The 20,451-nt window shown below is 33.4% G+C and overlaps 1 protein-coding gene across 1 annotated transcript; it reads left to right on the forward strand.

Moving 5' to 3' along the window:
* The first annotated feature begins 1,189 nt into the window (after positions 1 to 1,189).
* LOC140438929 (uncharacterized) lies at positions 1,190 to 8,466 on the forward strand. Its single transcript, XM_072528564.1, has 2 exons — positions 1,190 to 1,724; positions 8,387 to 8,466. Exons 1-2 carry the CDS (start codon positions 1,190 to 1,192, stop codon positions 8,464 to 8,466), a joined length of 615 nt encoding a protein of 204 aa, XP_072384665.1.
* Positions 8,467 to 20,451: the final 11,985 nt, after the last annotated feature.

Raw genomic sequence — 20,451 nt, forward strand, 5'->3', positions numbered from 1 at the left:
ACAAATACATCAAAATAGCCTACTACCAAGTATTTTGACATTAATTGCTGGCGAGAATTATATTTTTCAATAGGACGAAGCGACCTGTGATACAGCCAGAACTACAAACAACTGGTTCGCAATCCACAATATAAATGTCTTTTCTTGGCCTTCTAATAGTCCTCACCTAGATGTGACTGAAACAGTATAACATAAAATGAAACAAGCACTCACGAATAACCCACAACGGACATTACACGAACTTAAAGCCAAAATAGAGTAGACTTGCAAGCGGTCATAAAGTCATGACGATGGTACTCCACATTCTTTATTATTAATTAGTTCTGTTAGACTAAGTATATTTTGTTTTGTATTGCTGATTGAATCTATATTATTAGTATTATTAAAGTTTGTTTAGCAGCAAACGATTGACTTCAATAAAATTAGTACCAACTATAAACATCCTGGGTTAACCAATAATAGTATAAAAAGCTCGGTTTCAGGTAAAATTTAAATATGTTTCCTGGTAAAATTTGTCAATCTTCATTTCTTAATGTTGATTTAATTGCGTACAATCCAAACTCAACCCAATTTCATTAATACTGATAAGGCTTATATTGACGAAACTGTACTGATAAGAGGGTTTTTCGAATTCAATGGTAGTGCGCGACGGGTTTCCTAATTACCTTTTAGGTGGTTTTCAGGTATTTATATAATAAGTTTATGGAACTGAACACCAACCAGTATTTAAATACGAGTTATTGATAAAATTTGTGTGTCTTTTTATATCACGGGAAGTGTTAAGTAGTATTACTCAATTTATTCATTACGGGTTCTATCATTATGTGGCGTCCGTGGGATAATAATAATCTGGCTTCTGGGTTCCGGTAAAGAGATAACATTTAACTGTAGATGCAAAGCAAATTGTAAAAACTATATACAGTACCTTACTTAAAAGAGGGCTTGACACAAGTTCCGCTACGAGTGAAATATGCGATTTGACGAAAATACCTCTGACCACAGTAAAAATAATTACATCAAATCCTATAGACACAAGAAAAAGACGTAAAAATTCCAGTTCCACCAAATGTATGGACGAAGCCGATAAGGACTTGATATGTCAAAAAATCTATACCATGTACGAAGAGCAACGCATACCTACATTAAGAGCTCTGAAGCAACTGACTTGATATGTCAAAAAATCTATACCATGTACGAAGAGCAACGCATACCTACATTAAGAGCACTGAATGTTGACGAAACCCAAATAAGCCTCACCAGCTTATGGAAAATTTTGAAAAGTATGGGCTTTCGATATCGTATAATTGACAAAAGACAAGTTATTATGGAATCTCATAGATTACAAAAATGGCGTTACGAGTATATAACTTCGATAAGAAAATTCCCTTCTGAAAATCATCCGATAATTTACCTCGACGAGACATGGTTTGACACATATTCAACGCAACCTAAAGGATTTGCCGATTCCTCCGGTAAATGTAAGACAAAAGCTCCGTCAAATAAAGGGAAAAGAATAACGATTTTACATGCTAGATTAGAAAATGGTTGGGTTTCAAATGCCCTGTGGCTTTCTGCAAAGAATATTAATGACTCCTGCGTCTACTACCATGAAGATACAACGGCAGAACTTTTTGAAGAATGGTTCAAAAATAATCTTATGCCAAACATTCCTCAGAATAGCGTGATAGTAATAGACAATGCAAGCTATAACAGTCGCCAACTAAGTAAAGCTCCAAACTCCAATAATACTAAATTGGAAATTCAAAATTACATGGAGACGAATGATATATATTTTGAAGAATGTTACACCAATCAAGAGCTTTTAGAAGGTTTAAAGACATTATCTATAAAAAAAAAAGTACATGTTTGTGATACATTGGCAGAGAAAATGGGACATATAGTGCTACGGATTTTACCCTATTATTGTATGTTTATTCCCACAGAACATATGTAGCACGAATTGAAGACTAACTTGAAGTCACAAAATATTTCTCCAACGTTAAGTAGTACTGTTAGTTGTAGAGTTAATAAGAAAATGTGTCAATGATATTCTTCCAAGTAGTTGAAGAAATTTAGTCCAACACGTAATAAGTAAAGAAAATTCATATGTTCATGTAGATCATAATATAATTGAAACGATCATAATTAAATTAGATGAGGATAGCGATAGCGAAACAGAACTATGTGTGTAGTGATACTGTCATCAAATCTACAAATGTTACGATTAAAAAATGGTTCTTTTCAGAACCACAAATTATTATTATTGTTCGTTTTTCTATAATCTTAGCAATCAAAATGGATTTAATCTATTTTAAAACTCATTTGAAAACAATGATTTCGGGTATAAAAGGCAAAGCAATATATTTTACATCCGTTTTTTGTTTTTGTCGTCGTAATTATTGTAAATTTTGTGGATCCTTTGCTTTATTATAGGAGTACCATCTAATAAGTGTTAATTGTCAAAAGACCAACTCTGTCTACCTCGTTTGCTTATTGTTCCGGACCGGTCTTAACAATGGGCCAAGTCAGATAAATTTAATAATATTTACGACAGCACTAATTGAAGTCAACCATTTTCTGCTAAACAAACTTTACATAGTAATACATTTTAGTTTGTCGCATTATATAGTTGTTAGGGCTCGTATATTTTTTTACTCTACATTTTCAACGATTTCAGCATAATTGTAAAATACATTCAGCTATTTCTGAATAAAGGAAATATTAAAAAATTTTACAGTTTAGCATGTTGTTTTTCATAAGAGACCGTCGCGTTAACGGTTACTCGCTCTGTATATATACGGACTAGTAGTAGTTTTTCTTTTTCTTTGTGTACTAGTTCGGTTAAAGGAAAACGAATTAATTGTATATTTTAAAATAATCTACAAACAAATTAAACGATAAAAATCTAACTAAAATTGAAGTGTTTCAAGTGAAAGAGATTAATAACGCACTTACACGAATAAAAAGTAATGACGACACTCAAGCACTTTTATACTGATTAAGTAATTTTCGATAAGCGATTAATCTGTTAGATTTTACTCAATTAAAGGTAGTAGCAAAATATAACAATGGGTTCAGCAAAAAATATTAAACAATACAAAAGTAGAATTCATTACACTCAAAAATTTAATCGGACTGATAAAATATTAATGCATTTATAATAATATCATTACTTTACAAAATTGCATGAATTACAATCATAAAAAACAAGTGCAGTTTTTATAATTGATTGTTTTTTAGATCTTAAATAAGTTTCCTTATTTAAATCGTTATGAAAATAATATTGTTTGAAAAAAAAATCGGCTGTCTCGACTAGATAAACTCATACTAAGTCTAAAGGAATAAAATTATCATATTAGTCATATTTGTTAATAAAAACATAACAGGATACAAAATAGATATATAAAAGAATCATAAGATATTAAAACTAATTAATATAATATATGCGCAATTGACTTTGAATAAACGAGAAAGCACTTTTAATATATGAATATGTATGCAGTTATTATAAATACCTATACCTCGGTATACGGCTGCTTTAGGATACGCACGTCAAATTTAGAATATATTTGTACGAAATAAATTTTGCTATACTATAAATCCTCAATTTAGAAGAGTGATTTCACAGTTTAAACGCCGAATATCCTCAAATTTAAATGTACACAGCGGCCCTCGAAAACTACCCGTTTTCTCAATTGCAATTTGCATTTTCTCATAAGAAATTACAGAATATAAAAGTAGTATATTTATTTGTGCTTCTCTATAGCAGACTTGACCAGGAGTTGTCGCACAGTGTAGCCAACTCTTGTTCACAAGTAGTAATTATGGTCATACAAAACCTGTATTCTTCCACGCAGCGATTATTATCGTCATAAAAATACCAAAAAACATGATTTTTTTCAATAGTAAAAATTAAGCACAAAATTGTAACGAAATAAATTTTATTTATGTTCCGTTTCGTTAAATATTTAAATTTATAAAATAAAAATCGATATTTTAAAACATTATTTTTTAATCGTTTGGCAACTTTGGAATTAGCGAGGAAACTCCGATTTACAATTCCGACCCAAAGATAGCCGTAAAACTGGTTTTTATTATTTTATGGCCAAAGAAGTACCGATCATGAAATCAACGATGGTTCATTTACATTGGCGTCTCTGAGGGTAGTGCATTTGTTGCATTTTGTGAGTATATTTTATTGATAAGTTTGTAAACTTATTGTTGTCAATACTGTTTTATCAATACTGTATTGTAGTATTGATAAAACGTGTTATTAATAATAAAAGTGTTATAGTTTGTCGTTTTATAGTAAATTTTTAGTTATATTCTGTGATTATTTGGTTTGAGTTTTATTGGAGTTTTGCTTTATAGTGAATTTTTAGTTATATTCTGTAATTATTTGATTTGAGTTTTATTGGAGTTTTGGTTTATAGTGAATTTTTAGTTATATTCTGTAATTATTTGATTTGAGTTTTATTGGAGTTTTGGTTTATAGTGAATTTTTAGTTATATTCTGTGATTATTGAAATGCAATGGACGAAAACCGAGTTGTTCCAAGAGAAGACAGCAAAATTCTGATGTTGATTCCAAAAATGAAAAGTCGCAAAAGAAACGGAAAATGTTAACGTCCGAAGAGAAGGTAATGATACGAAACGTTTATGAAAGAATTGTCGGCAGAAAAATGGCATTAAATGTGAGCCAAGCGGTCGACATTTGTAGCAGTTTAACAAAAGTATCCGTTAGCTGTATTTATCGTGTACTTAAAAATACATCAGAAAACAAAAAGCAAGAAAAAGGTAAAACTAGAGGGAGGAAAAGCATTGTTTTGGATGACGAGACAAGGAATTTTATACGTCGAAAAATTCATTCATTTTATTTTCGGAGTGAAATTCCAACACTGAAAAAAATTTCTTAAGAGCTCGAAAACGATGACTCCTTACCCAAGATATCTAGTAGAGTCTTAATCAGGACCATGCGCGAAATGAACTTTCGATATGTAAAACGCAACAGAAAAAGTATGCTATTAGAAAAAAATAAAATTATTCTGTGCAGAAGAAAATATTTAGAAGAAATACGCAAAATTCGCAGCACTGGACGCAAAATATATTATTTGGATGGATATGAAATGATATATTATTTGGATACTTTTGGATTAACAAAGGTCATACAGTTGGAAAAATTTGGCAAGATTTAAATGTCAAAAGTAAACGCGAACCATTTATAGAAGGCTGGTCTACAGGATTAAAAGCTCCATCAGGAAAGGGACGGCTTTTAATCATCACCCATATAGGAAGTGATACAGGGTTCCTTGATGATGGTTTGCTTCAATTTGAGTCGAAAAAAACAGGTGATTATCAAGGAAAAATGCCTTCCGAAGTATTTGAGCGCTAGTTTAAGAGAATCTTACCAAAATTGGAACCTGGGTCTGTGATTATTATGGACAATGCGCCATATCATAGCCACAGACTAGAACAATTACCGACGACGGCATGGCGGAAAGCGAGAATTCAAGAATGGCTTGCAGAAAAGGGGATTGCATACGAAGAATCAATGTTCAAAATTCAGCTACTTGACATTGCACGGTTAAGGAAAAATGAATATCTTAAATACGCTGTGGATGAAACTGCAAAAGCTTATGGTGTCAAAGTTCTGCGTCTACCACCTTATCATTGCGAACTTTATCCCATTGAACTTATCTGGGCGTAAGTGAAAGGAGAAGTAGCACGCAATAACAAAACGTTCAAATTAAACGAAGTTAAGGAATTTTTGATTCTAGCAATCCTCCATGTAACTCCAGAGAAATGGGCTAAATATATAGGCCACATAATTAAAGAAGAACATTACACCAGATGAAGATAGTGACAGCGATAGCAGCACTGCATCTTCAGATTTAGACAGCGAATAATATTTTCTAATAGTTTAGTAAGAACATCAGCATAAAAAAACCAAAAATAAAAAAAAAGAGAAAACATAGTAAGTGTGTATAGTGTTTGTGTTTAAATAGAATAGTACAATGTTTTGTCATACAATTTTTGTTTTTATCATACAGTTTTTGTACAATATTTATTCAAATGTTTAATTTACTGACGTTTCGATCTCTATATAAAGAGATCGTTTTCAAATATACAAATGATAGAAGATATATTTATTTTTCTATAGCTTTTTGCTTGTGGTTATATCTTTGAAAACGGTCTTTGGATATAGAGATGGAAACTTCAGTAAAAACCTGCAGATACCTATATTGTGACCTATTTCGAACAATAATATTTAAACAATATAATATAATTAACGTTGAAATAAAAGTGAGTGTACGCCACTGGATTTTCATACGTCTTTCTCCACTTCTCCGCCTTCAAACGATGAATCACTCTCCCAAATGGTGGAATTATAGTTTAGTGGTGATAAAATTAGCGCGTTGTATTTGTTTTGGAGAAACATTTTGAAAAGCGTGTGGAAATTAAGCGTTTTATTCCACCAAATTGTTTTTTTTTTGTATTAAAAAGCCAAAACTTATATGCAAGAATAGGAGTCACTTCAGGGCGACATCGGGAATAATAAATTATATTTATTTCGAACCGTCTGCATTTTTCTTTATTTCTTTTATGTTTTATCTCTTCAGCACCATCATTATTATCCGTAATTACAGCTTTAAGATATTTTAAATGTTTAGCTCCTTCTAAATTATAGGTATTGACTATGATATTTTGTAAAATTTTGTAGGTTGGTCATCTAAATGAGTTTCTTTGGTAGTGGGAGTTTTATGAAATAATGATTTATCTCTGCGTTATCATACGTCTGTCAGAAGCCTATAAAGAGCAACTTGTAAGAGTATAAATGTATATTTTAATATGTTTTTTAATCTTGCGTCATTATCATCATTCTGACTTTATAACTCTGCGTGGGTCCTAGCCTCCTCAACAATTTCTCTCCAGTCGTCCCTATCCATCGCCTTTCTCCGCCAAGCACGTATTCCCATATTTCTCATGTCCTTGTTCTCATCGTCAAATCGATGTTATTAAGGAACTTTGTTCTGGGTCTGCCTCTTTTTCTCTAACCAATGGGTCTATCAAGGAGCGTTTTTCTAGCAGCGTTTTCCCTTCTCCCAACAATATTGGCAAGTATAGGCAAGTATTTGCACTGATTTATTATATATTAAACCTGTGGTTCTGATTTGTGACATTTGTATTACTTTTTCTAGAGCCCGATTGAATAGTATACAGGAGAGAGGGTCTGGCTGACGCAGCCCTTCACTTGTTTTAAAAGGTTCAGACAGTTCTCCCTGGATTCGAACTCTACATTTCACGTTTTCCAAAGTTACTCCTGTTCAATTTACCAACTGATTTGGTATTCCCAGCTCTTTCATTGCTTTAAACATTTCTCTTTTATTTGCAGAGTCGTAGGCTGCTTTCTAGTTTGTAAATATGTGATGAGTATCTATGTCATATTCAGTGTTTTTTTTTAATTTGTCTCAGGGTTGCAATCTGATGAATTGTCGTTTTACCGCCTCTGAAACCAGACTGGTATTTTTTAACAGATACTATTCGTTCTGCATATCGCGCCATACGTGAGATCATAGATCTGTGAAAAATATTTTATACACGATATTTAGAACCGTAATTCCCATGTGGTTAGAGCATTTAAATATATCTTATTTTTTATGGATATTGCAAAGTATTCCAATATTTTAATCACTGGGGAGGGATTTCTGTGTCCATATTTCTTATGAGCTGCTGTAGTGCCATTTACTGGCTAGTATTTTAACTGCATCTTTACTTCAAGAATTTCATCTTCTCCCTTCTTTTCTCTCGTCTGTTTCCTCATCTTTTTTATCTTCCAGGTTTTCTTCTTCCTCCGTTATATTAACACGTTAAACGCCACGAGAAGCAAGTATGGATCTCCTACAATAAACTTACAGACGCCACGAGCACCGTTGCATCTTCTTATACCTTTAGTGTATTTCAGGCTGCATGGTACAACCGTGCTTCACAATACCAATTCGTTTATACGAAATGCATTTTCTCATTAGCCTGATGATATATATATATATATATATATATAACGTAAGCAACTGTTTTGTAATAGATTATAAAATTTATTGCACTGAATGCACATAGAACGAGAAAAGGGAGTTTTAGTCTATGCAAATTTTCTGTTGCTCAGTATTAGTTAGTCTAGAGAAATATACCAGTAGAAAAACCAACTCTTCATTGAAATATGTGGTCATTATGTTGGTTACTTTTTAGTAAATTATATAGGCGTTGATAATAACTGACCCTAGAAGGTGCCCAATTGCTATTTTAAAATACGATTTCACTGATTTTCGGGTTTCACTGAGTAAGACTTTATTTGGTCGGATATATCTATAAATTCTTTTTTCTTATTGTAGTCGACAATAGAAACTGCCTTTTCAACTATTCTTCCCCTTTTGATGGACCATTGCAGCAGTATGCTTTGTACTCAGCATAAGTATAGATAGTTATGGGCGATTTCTTGTGTTTTGTTATCGTCAAAACGATAATGATTCGTTGTTAAAACTAATGGATAATTGGTAATAAACAATCGTATTATAACAAATAATAATTTTTTTTTATAAATGCAATAAAATTATTTCTCAATTATTAAAATTATTGTCTATATTTACATGGGGTCTTAGAATTGCAGAGTATCATTCATTGCCTTCTTGCACTTGAATAATCTGTTTGTAGAACAGTTTTTGTTACAGCTGCATCTGAGAAAACCTTGTCCTGATCCCGTAATGATATTTGAGAGCCTTTGTTTGCATCTGCTGCCTCTAAAAAAGTTTGATGGCAAATAGATGAAATAGAAAAAAGGTAAAAAAGATGGCTTAAGTACTCCATATTTGGTGCCAACTTTGTAAAAACCTCCGTCATTTGTCTGAAGAATAACAATGATGTTTCTGAGATTAGCTTTGCTTTTATCATAATCTAAAATCGGTATAGTCATATTATCTCCAATGTTGACTGGTGTATGAGACTTATCAGAAGTTGATATTATTTTTTTAGCCTGTTTCACAAGAGTTTCTGCTGCACTTTTTCTAGCTTTATAAATGTAATTTTTAGATAAAGAAACTTTTTCTTGGCTACTATCTTCTTCAACGTTATTATCACTGTCTTCTCTTAGGCTAACATTACAATTATCCACTATTATCATCATCTTGGTGCTACAGCCCTTCGAGGGCCTCGACCTTCTCAAGCTTTCTACGCCATTCTATTCTGTCCCTCGCTTGCATTTTCCAGTTGCCGACTCCGATCTTCTCGGCATCTTGTGTTACCCCGTCCATCCACCTCAGCTTTGGTCTACCCCGTCTTCTCATTCCCACGGGTTGCGCTGTTAGAATCTTTTTTATCATGTTTGACTCAGGGGCCCGGGCTACACGTCCTGCCCACTGCAGGCGGTTTCGCTTAATTATAGTTGTAATTATCCACTATTACCTTTCTTAAATCATCTTCATCCTGATCAAGATGACTGATTTCTTGTGGCAAAGAGGAAGTCAAAAGTCCTACTCTGGGTTCTATTTCAAATAATGTCTTGTACACCGATTGTTTTATTCCTAAATGGTAGGCGCGATTTTTCATGAATTGGACATATCTCAAGCCCTCTCACCGTTTTGTTAAAACGTTATTTTTTATTCAAGAACCTGTCATATTATAAATCTTGATTAGCACGTTCAGCAAAGCCTTGAATTTGACTCTGCCTGTTCTTTCTGTGCATAATTTTGAGTTCTGGTCAGAGACTGGTAAACTCACTTGCAAAATTATTGACGAATTTGCTCCCGTTGCCATATTGAAGAATACACGGCACTTATACAGTTAGAAACATATCATTCAAATGGTAAGCCACCTCTATCGCTCTCTTAAATTGCAAAGCGCGTAGCAGAATAATTTTTTTTAGATGGTCTTTCTTAACCATAATAAATTTAAAATTTCCATCTGGTAATGTCTAAAAATCGATCAAATCTACTTGGTACCTACCATTTATATCTGAATGAAGAATGGCTTAGAAACTAATCCTGCAACTGAGTTGCTATCATCAAGTACTCGTAGACACTTTGTCTCAGGACCAGCAACTTCATGTAGAGTCGTACGTTGCCATGTGATCAAATCCACTGGTAACTTTAACATCTTAATACATAAGATCGAATAATGTAAACTTAATTTTAACCCACAACTTTTAACGGGTTTTACCCAGATATTTAGTGGCTTAAAACATGTATACCTAGACACTGATGATGGAATATGGATTCCGAAAACGTTTTGTCTTTATGATATAGCCCGATTGGGTTTTTTAATTAATAAAGTATACCTTTTATAAAGGATTGTAATAAATTTTATATATATATATATATATATATATATATATATATATATATATATATATCTTAAGTATTTAACAAGTTATTAAGGAAGGAATTTCAAGACTTTAATCAACTTGTCCATCCCAGAGTGTTAAAAATAGAAAATCAGCAAAAGTTGTAGATCATAAACTTTGCATCTTTTATGGGAAAATATTTTAACCCAGTTCCTGCTGCTCAAAATCAAACCAAAACCTAGAAAGTCGTCGAAAATCCGAACAAAAAACATCAAAGAAGTCCATACAAAAAAAACTGTCCCCACACGAAGTGTCTGTGTTCACACGGACACTTCGTCTAAGGACTAGCAACCCCGGTGGAATCTTACGTTGCCATGTAATCTATTCCTTTTATAGAGTGCCTTAGGGTAGTGTAGCTGGTCTTATTCTTTAACTAGTATATACAGCTGAACTCACACATTACTAGAGCTACCTACGCATGTGACACAAAATAAATTTAGCTAAAAAAGGTTAAGAACTAAATTAATTGGAAGCAAATAAGTCCATAAAAAGATTAATAATTACAAAAATACATACCAACCAGTGTCACTAAATAAACATTAAAATGACAATGCCAAACTTTTAGGTATATATGTCGACGTATATATGTTAATGTGTGTGACGGGTAGCTCTATTAGACACCAGACTCAATAAAACGTAAGTTTAATTAAAATAAAAATATATTCAAATAAATAACAAACAAAATATAAATAACTTCTATACAACACGTAAAATAACAAGACAAATCCTCGTAAATTAAACCAACGGGTTGCGGTCCAACGCTGAGGCCAACAAACGGAAATTAAATGTTAGCGGTGTTCGAATGGATAGCATGAAGGACAACCTTTAGTCAATACTCAAACACCGTGGGAGCGTCCGATTAATACTCAGCCCAGGCGAGATATAGAAAGGAAGTGTTCGATCAATACTTGATCGCAGCGGGAAAGGACGGTTGACTCTGCTCTACCTCAGAGACTGAGGTAGAAGTTCTTGCCAGATCAATACCCCCAATCGAACTTACTTGTAGTCTCATTCTTCACAGCGTTTTATATTTTTGGTTGGTTTATCTCCAACGCCTATGCACACAGAGACAAGCTAGGTGCTAGTAAGCCATAATGGCGTTATCGTTACATGTGGAACCAACAAATATCCTCGAAACGAAAGCAATTTGGCTCAAGTTAAGTGGATTTTATTGGATAATAGATAAAATATCACAGGAGTCTCTTTATAACAAAAACTTATTTTATAAATCCGTCAGAACGCCAATATGCAATTATGGAATTCATCAGCATCGAGATTCAATATAGATATTCATTTCATATAGATATAGATATTCTATTTCAACCAAAAGTTCTACGCATCATTAATGCATTTTAATAGGAACCCAAAAATAAGACCCACAACTGAAAAATCGTTCTAGGAGTCTTAGGAGGCCACAACCAAACCACAGCCTGACGCTTCACACCCCAGTCACATTCCATCGTAAATTTTAAGTTAGTTTATATCTTTATTTTATTTATATATATTTAATGAACTAATCGGATACTGATATAGGACGTTTTACTGTACATTACCGGTAGATAAGTAAACTATTTAATGATAAAATGGCAATGGCAAGTTAAACAAAATTGAGGCAGACCATATCTTTGAATATTTCTTAAGATGTGATCGAGATATTCCACTTTTTGATGTTTTATTGTTATCTATAAATATTTTCTTTGCTTAATCTTATCAGTACATATCGATTTTATGCGTGATCTATCTTATGATCTGTACAGCTATAACTCAAAAGCTTTAATTTTTTGCAAATAGCATTGGTGAAAGTCTAAGAGCCTACTCCAGGAAAAAGCACCTAAAAACTTTTAACAATGTAATTTTTATCTATTTATAGTTATGTCGTGACGTTTAAATAGTTTTGATATTTTTAAAAATGTTGTCTCTATTCAGTATTTAATTTTCATAAAATGATCGTAATCTTTAAAGATATTTGTTCCGTGTTTATTCTTTCAAATTCTTTACCATACACATCATTCTATTTAGTCTGGTGTCTGTTTATAATATCATATTTTATCTTTTTAATATTTCAATGAAAATAATTATTTCAGCTTTAGATCTATTCGTAATATTGCATAAATGATGAGCACTAATTTTTATTTTTCTAAGAATCAATCCAGAGTATTAAATATATCTAACGAGAAATTTACAATACTATATTTATACAGAGTGGCCCAAAAGTCGGGAAACGACCAATTATCTCGTAAATTGCTAGTCATAATTGCAAAAAATTTGAGGTACACCTATTTTGGGATACCAAAATGGATTGGAATCTCCTATTCAATATGAGTTCAACCATATCTTATACTTATGCTTTTATGTAGTCTGTAATGTCTGAAATACATAAAGCAGAAGTCTGGCAACGCCTAATTGTCTCAATAAATTTTTTAATACTAACTAGTTTCAATTACATTAAAACGTAACAATTGATAGATTACAACATTTTTTAACATAATAATTACTTTATCAAGTGTTCAAAATGTGCTCCACTTGTGAGTTGACAGTACCCTAATCGATGGTAGAATGCGTCTACCCATTTCTCCATGATTGTCTAGAAATTATTCGAGATTCATCGATAATTCGTTTCATCGATAATTCGTTGCCTTAGTTCTGCAAGACTTGCTGGTTAAGTTTTGTAAACTGTATTTTTCAAGTATCCCCAATAGAAATAATCTTTAGAATTGAAATCAGGTGAACTTGGAGGCTATTCAATTCTACCTCTTCTACCAATCCATCGTTCGGGAAATATCTCATCTAAATAACGCAAAACATTTAAACCAAAATGAGCTGGAGCTTCATCTCGCTGAAACCATATCTGATTAAAATTGGCCCCCGAACAAGTTTCTCAGTGTAGGTACAATTTCATTTCTAAGTAACATTTCGTAACTATCTGACATTAAATTTCCTTCGATAAAAAATGGCCCAATTAACTGAGTACCTACTATATCTTCTTCTTCTTCTCGTGCCACTCCTAGCGGAGATTGGAAATCATATTGATATCACGACTGCAAAAGAGCCTGCGCATTCTATCAAAGACTGATCCAGCGACTTCCATTCTACATCTAATCTCTTTTGTTTGATCAGTATCGTCTGTGATCCAAGCACCCAGATATTTATAACAGGACACACGCTCAATCGTTGTATTGTCTATTACAAGATTAGCTCTGATGTTCTTTGATTTCGTGATTACCATAAATTCAGTTTTTTTCAAATTAATTTTCAAGCCGTAACTGTTACAGTATATACTGAGACCTCGAACGAGATGCTGTAGTTCTACCAGCGTTCCCGCTAGGAGAACCGTATCGTCAGCATACCTTATATTGTTGATCGTCTCACCATTTATTATCAGACCAAGATCTTCTTCCTCGAGTGCCTGTCCACAAATAGCTTCACTATACAGATTAAATAAAAGTGGCGACAAGATGCATCCCTGCCGGACTCCTCGACGGATCTGAATTTCCCCTGTCAGCCTACCCCCAACCCCCACACTCGCTGCTTGACTCCAATATAGGTTGCATATAATTCGAATATCTCGGCTGTCCATACTTTTCTTTATTAGAATTTGTCTTAGTGGTTCATGCTGTACTCTGCCAAAGGCCCCCTCGAAATCAATAAAGCAGGTGCAAATTTCTTGGTTCATGTCCAAGCATCTCTGTGAGAGAACGCCCACCGCAAACAGAGCCTCCCTTGTACCCAGCCCCTTTCTGAATCCCATCTACTATACTATACCTTACCATACATTTAATTTTTGTGGTCTTTGAGTATGGTTTTCACGCATCCATTGTGGATTTCCGTCACTCCAGTCCCTTAAATTGTGTCGATTTACACTTCCACACAGTGTAAAGGTTGCTTCATCGGAAAAACATATTCTGTTAACGAAATTTTCATCATTTTCAATTTTATCCATTATTACCTCAGTAAACTCTAATCCACGATCGAAGTCATCTTCACTTAATTCTGGCAATAAGTTAGTTTTGTATGGTTTAAATTTATTCTTACGTAAGACTGAAGAACGACCTACATCATGTACTTGTGGACTTGTGTAACAGTGTGTGAGGATGTATGTGGATCTTCAATAAAACTTTGCAATCATCATCATCATCATCCAGCCTCAAGAGTCCACTGCTGAACATAGGCCTCTTCCTCATGTTTCCAACCCCGTCTATCTTGCGCCGCTCTCATCCAGTTTTTATTGAGTCTTCTTAAATCGTCAGTCCATCTTGTAGGTGGTCGACCGACGCTTCTCTTGTCTTCCCTTGGCCTCCATTCCAATAACCTCTTTGTCCATCGCCCATCTTTGCAATATATCTAAAGTTTTGTTGTCATTCATAACTCTTTTCGGTCTACCTGATCGGTATCTATCTTTTACTTCTCCAGAGTCCTCAAATCGCTTTACAGTTTTTTGTACAGTCGCCTTATGAATAGGAGAAGGGTTTGGAAAAGTATCATTGAACAAGTTGGCTACTTGACAATGAGATTTTTTTCTAACTACTGTCAGTTTTAGTTAATAATGTAAATGGTGAACCAATGTCAAAATTACAGAATTCTACATTTAAATATTTAGATTTATTATAGGAGATTCCAATAATGTCTGAATATACAGGGTGATGAATTTGAAAAACCAAAGTTACTAATAAAATAAGAGAAACGGCAAATTTGGCAACACTGCAAACACTGCAGCACTACAAATTTTGTAAAATTATGACTAAATATATATATATATATATATATATATATATATATATACATATATATATATATATATATATATATACATATATATATATATATATATATATATATATATATACATATATATATATATATTATATATATATATATATATATATATATATATATATATATATATATATATATATATATATATTCATGGGTAAATCATCATCATCATTTTGGCTTTACAACCCTGTGTGGGTCCTAGCCTCCCCAAGAATTTTTCTCCAGTCGTTCCTATCCATCGCCTTCCTCCGCCAAGCACGTATTTCCATATTTCTCATGTCTTCATCGATGTTATCTAGGAATCTTGTTCTGGGTCTTCCTCTTCTTCTTTGATCAATAGGTCTATCAAGGAGCGTTTTTCTAGCTGGATCGGTTTGCTCCATCCGCATTACATGGCCTACCCACCTCAGACGTCCTATCTTTATGTATTTTACGATATCTGGTTCCTGGTATATCCTATAGAGTTCGAAGTTGTATCGTCTTCTCCAGACACCATTTTCATTTACCGCTCCATAGATGCGCCTTAGTATTTTTCTTTCGAAACATCCTAACATGTTTTCATTGCTTTTTGTTAAAGTCCAGGTTTCTGAACCATATGTTAGGACTGGGCGTATTATTGTTTTGTAGAGTTTTACTTTTGTATTTCTTGATATAACTGTAGATTTAAAGAGGAGATTAAGGAGATTATTCATGGGTAAATAATTTTACAAAATATCTTTAGCTAAATTTACATAACTGTTTAGTTTAAAGCTGCTAACTGGTTTATCGTTTTACTACTATGATCATCTTCTACGAAATATTAACACCTATTTTACTAGTTAAAAAGTAAAAATTTCTGCAAAAAAAAGGTAGATAATCAAATCCCATTTAAATGTTTGTGAAGTTAATGCGTATAATTTAACTGTCAATAAGTTGAATTTGCAAGGCTCATCTCTAACAATTATATAAGTTAAGACAGCTTATACTTTGATAATGTTTATGTGATGATGTTAATTTTTACTGTTGTGAAGGAAATACCAAATTTAATAACAAAATAAAAAGTATATTGGATAATTTTAAAAGAGATCAATACATAGCGGAGGGATATTGTGATTCACCTACTTTTTATTTGCAAGATATTAACACGCGACTATAACTGATAAGAAAAACATTAAACTATAGAATCAAGAGAAATAAATAAAATAAACTCTTATCTTCTATGTATAATGAGCCAGTCGTCGAATTTTATATGCATTTCACACTTGTTTTCTAAATTATAATACTAAGTTAAAGATATAAACGGGATATTGAATGACTCGACAGCATTCTTGAAAGTAATATTAGAATATGGTTATTAAGCCAAAGATGTTCTTCCTTTTATCAAAAGATGTGTACCAAATTTTGGTTTACATTTTAGCAAAGGCGTGCTATCGCTTTGATGAATAGAAAAGCCAAAGATATATGGCACATGAACACAATTCGTCGAACGTTCCGTCTATAAATTGGTATCATTAAAGTCTTATAACGCGTTATTTCTGCATAATTTTGCATCTTCAGAGACTCAGGTAGATACAAGTTAAGACACGGAATGGCCAATGAATGTCTCTGCTTATTTCCTATTTGTAGTGGTAGCTGTTAAAAGGGACTATCTGTTCTGATGGTCACCAACGAAATACGATTTAATAAAATTGTACACATATAATCGTATGTAAAATAAAATAAAAACTTTCTCGAACAGCTTAAAACGATAGAAAAAGACAGGACATAGTAACAGAATAAATTAATGCATGAGGTTAAGGCTGCTAGGTCATCGGGGAATACACGACAATAAAAGAGCTGATAAACTTTCAAGAAGAGTATTAGCTAAAGAGCTGGCCGTGGGAGAACCAAAAAACATGTTTCGCGACCGAAAATGGCCTAAATTCGATTAGTAGGATAACCCAACACTAGGTAAACTCTATATTGGGCAGATATGTGCTAATAGAGCTTAAGTACTCCAGAAAACAAGCAGGAATTAGCTCAGAGTCATAACAGACTTCCTTACTAGACATGAACCAGTCAAGGGACACCTGCTTCAGATTTTATAGAAGAGGACCTGAAATAGTCAATCCTATCTTGCATAGCTGCGAGGCATTAGATCGCAGGCGGCAAACACTTTTCGGAGACTACTGAGTGACTCCAAAAACATATGGTAACCATTCTCTAGACTTGTACAGGCTGGTACAGTGTTCCAAAATCCTGAAATACATATCGTGATTGAATGAAAAATGTATAGTAAGCCAACTTACTTATTGTAGTACGACCGGTTTACAGCAGACAGCTTAAAAAAAGTGTTTACTGTCTGATTATATGCATAGAAGGAAAAATCTTCAGGTTATTATGAAATAGTAAAAAGTGTTAATTTTTTATTGTATTATCAATGTCATTTATAATTTGAGTCTGCCTTGCATAAATGCACACTGATTTTTTTATATTTCGGTTTCTTCACGTATCCATCTATCAATGACTCTCTCTCTCTCTCTTTCTCATATTTTCATTAGAAACTAAGTTGTTTTTCAACTTGCTCCTGTCTCTCCTAAATTATCCTATCCAACGGTGATGACATGTCTTTTCTCGTTATATGTGTGCTACAGGGAGCGGTGTTGAGGTCGTGTCTATACAGCATATACACAGCAGACACCCCAACCGAATCCAGATCGTTGCTACGTCTATACGCAGACGATACAGCGATAGCTGTTAGCAGTACCAACCAAGATCTAGCAACAAGACACCTATAAAGGGCACTTAACGAACTGCAAGACTAGTGTATACAGTGAAAGATAGCTGTCAACTCTGACAAAACACAGGCTGTCATGTACCAAAAAAAGAAGAGGAGGACCAAATGGAGTTAGTTCTATCCCTAGTCGATACGCAAATCGAATGGTCAAATCAAGCCAAATATCTAGGCGTAACGTTAGACAAAAAGCTGACCTTTACAGAACATGTGAAACAAACGGTCCAGAAAGCTAAAATAATTAGAAGTCAACTCTAATCATTAATAGGTAGATAGATAGAGTAAACTGACATTCAGAACAAAGATTAGGATGGCAAACTGTATAATTTTACCAACACTAACATACGCCTCGGCCGCATGGGGAGACACTTGCAAATACAACAGAAACAAAATACAAATATTCCAGAATCATATAATAAGCAAGGCTTTGAATATACCTACGTACGTTCTATTAAGGTACATATTTAGAGATAAAAAAGAAAATCTTAAGAACAATGGACAAAAAGCACAGATGATTTTCAACGATCTCAGGAACCATCCTTGTAGACTATTAAGAGAGTTGACAGACGATGACGAAAATCAAAGGACAATACATAGGCGGCCCAGACAGCCGCTAGCTGGATATAGAGAAGACCCAGAAGAACAGTGAAGAAATGATAGCCATGCAGTAGTCGAAAGTGCATAGTAACAGAAGACCCAAAAAATTCCCTATCCTTATATTCTATTTCTTTATTTAGTTATTTCTATTTTTAGTACTAATAACCTTCTGTTACAGAAGTCATGCAGCACCAATACAATACAAAAAAGTAGAGTGAATGCTGATCAGCAGCATAGGTAGGCCCTTCAGGTAGGTCAAAAGAACCAAGTTTACGGAACTTGAGCATTGAGGTCACGTACCGACAAACGTGGGCTCGATGGCCAAACCCTTCCGGCGCTCAGCCGAGGAGGAGAACAAAAATTATTATTTTTCAATTCAGCGGCTGAGTGACCGAGCACACACAATCCAGGTCGGTGACTCGCTTTGAAACACACATTTTGGGATACGAGTCCAAAGACATGTAAAAATTAACTTCAGCCATTCATAGGGAGAAAAACTCTTCTAATTACCCCTAAAATCAGGTGGCTTAACCACATAAAGTAAAACAAAGGATGTTCCATTGCCCAGGGCATCCAAAGTAACTTTCAGTACAAAACCTAATCATTGGTTATGTGGTTGTGGTTGGTTATAGCTTGGAGGCCAGATAGGTACGACTCCATAACGGAGTGTGACCGGTTTGATCTTCTGACATGTGGGTTCCACTGTTCCATGCTTGTAGTTCCATAGTCGATGCCAATAATTCGACATCTCGAAGAAAAACTAACTATTTTGGACAAGCTTAAAATTTAACAATATCTAGAATTTTTGACAAGTAAAACAAGATTCAGTACATATGTTCGGACATATTGAAATATTGTTTTTTTCCAAATTTTTGAATATTGTGAATGAATAGAATATTATTAATTCATAAAATAGTTAAAGGTTAAAGATGTATAAGAAAGATTATTATATCTTAATTTACTTTTTTTAAATTAGGACTATTATTGTAAGATTTATGTCTAAATAAAGTATGCGGAGGTGATGCAGAATATTCCCAAATTTTACAATCATAGTTGACTTAATTTTTTGCGTGTTTATTTCTAACTGTCTCGATAAATTCTATTGTAAAGAAAAATAAACGTTATAAACTTTGCAACCATATTTAGTCATTTGCGCGTCTTTAAATTGTTAAATATAAATACAACAGAATAATATATTATGCAATATATTACTATATATTATATAATATTAGTTATATTAGTATATATTATATATACACTGTGTGTCAGCCAAATGGAATAAATTAGCTTATAAATAAATGAGGGAGTATTCGAAAAAACGGTCAAACACGTCGATTAGTATTTATAGTTGCACTTTTTTTTTCATAAAAACTTTTTATACAGTGTGTATCAGATAACGGTGGCCAATACCAACTTGCTTATTTTAAATAGAACACCCTGTATATTAATTAATTTTTAGATTTCTTAGACCATTTTAGACACTTTTTGAATACAATGTCCTATACCTATCTTTGACTGCTTCGGAAATATTAAGTAAAATTCAAAAATTCACATTTAGAAAAGAAAATCATCTATTTGCCGAAAGTCGCTGCAACATATTGAAAAACTTCTAAATAATACAAATCTAAACAATAATGTCAATGTAGGAGATGTTCAAAATGCTTCCCACGAACACCCTAACCGTGAATAGAAATTTCTTCTAACGTTACTCAACATCTCAGATGTGATCGATCTAATCGCAAGCGTTATTCGCCTTCGTAAGTCAGCTAAGTCAGTGGGTTTAGTTTTATATACAATACTTTTCACATATCTTCAGAAGAAAAAGTCTAATAGCGTCAAATCGGGGGATCGTGGTGGCCATTCTATCGCTTCTCGCCTCCCTATCTATCGATTTGGAAATATTTGGTTGAGGTACTGCCGGACATGGATTTGGTAGTGGG

Source organism: Diabrotica undecimpunctata, chromosome 4 (assembly GCF_040954645.1).
Source record: "Diabrotica undecimpunctata isolate CICGRU chromosome 4, icDiaUnde3, whole genome shotgun sequence".
Lineage (NCBI taxonomy): Eukaryota > Metazoa > Arthropoda > Insecta > Coleoptera > Chrysomelidae > Diabrotica > Diabrotica undecimpunctata.

Coding starts and splice junctions, on each gene's coding strand:
- LOC140438929 (XM_072528564.1), top strand. CDS start 1,190: ATGTACGAAGAGCAACGCATACCTACATTAAGAGCACTGAATGTTGAC. Junction 1,725..8,386: donor CTATAACAGTCGCCAACTAA/GTAAAGCTCCAA, acceptor TTCTTATTGTAG/TCGACAATAGAAACTGCCTT.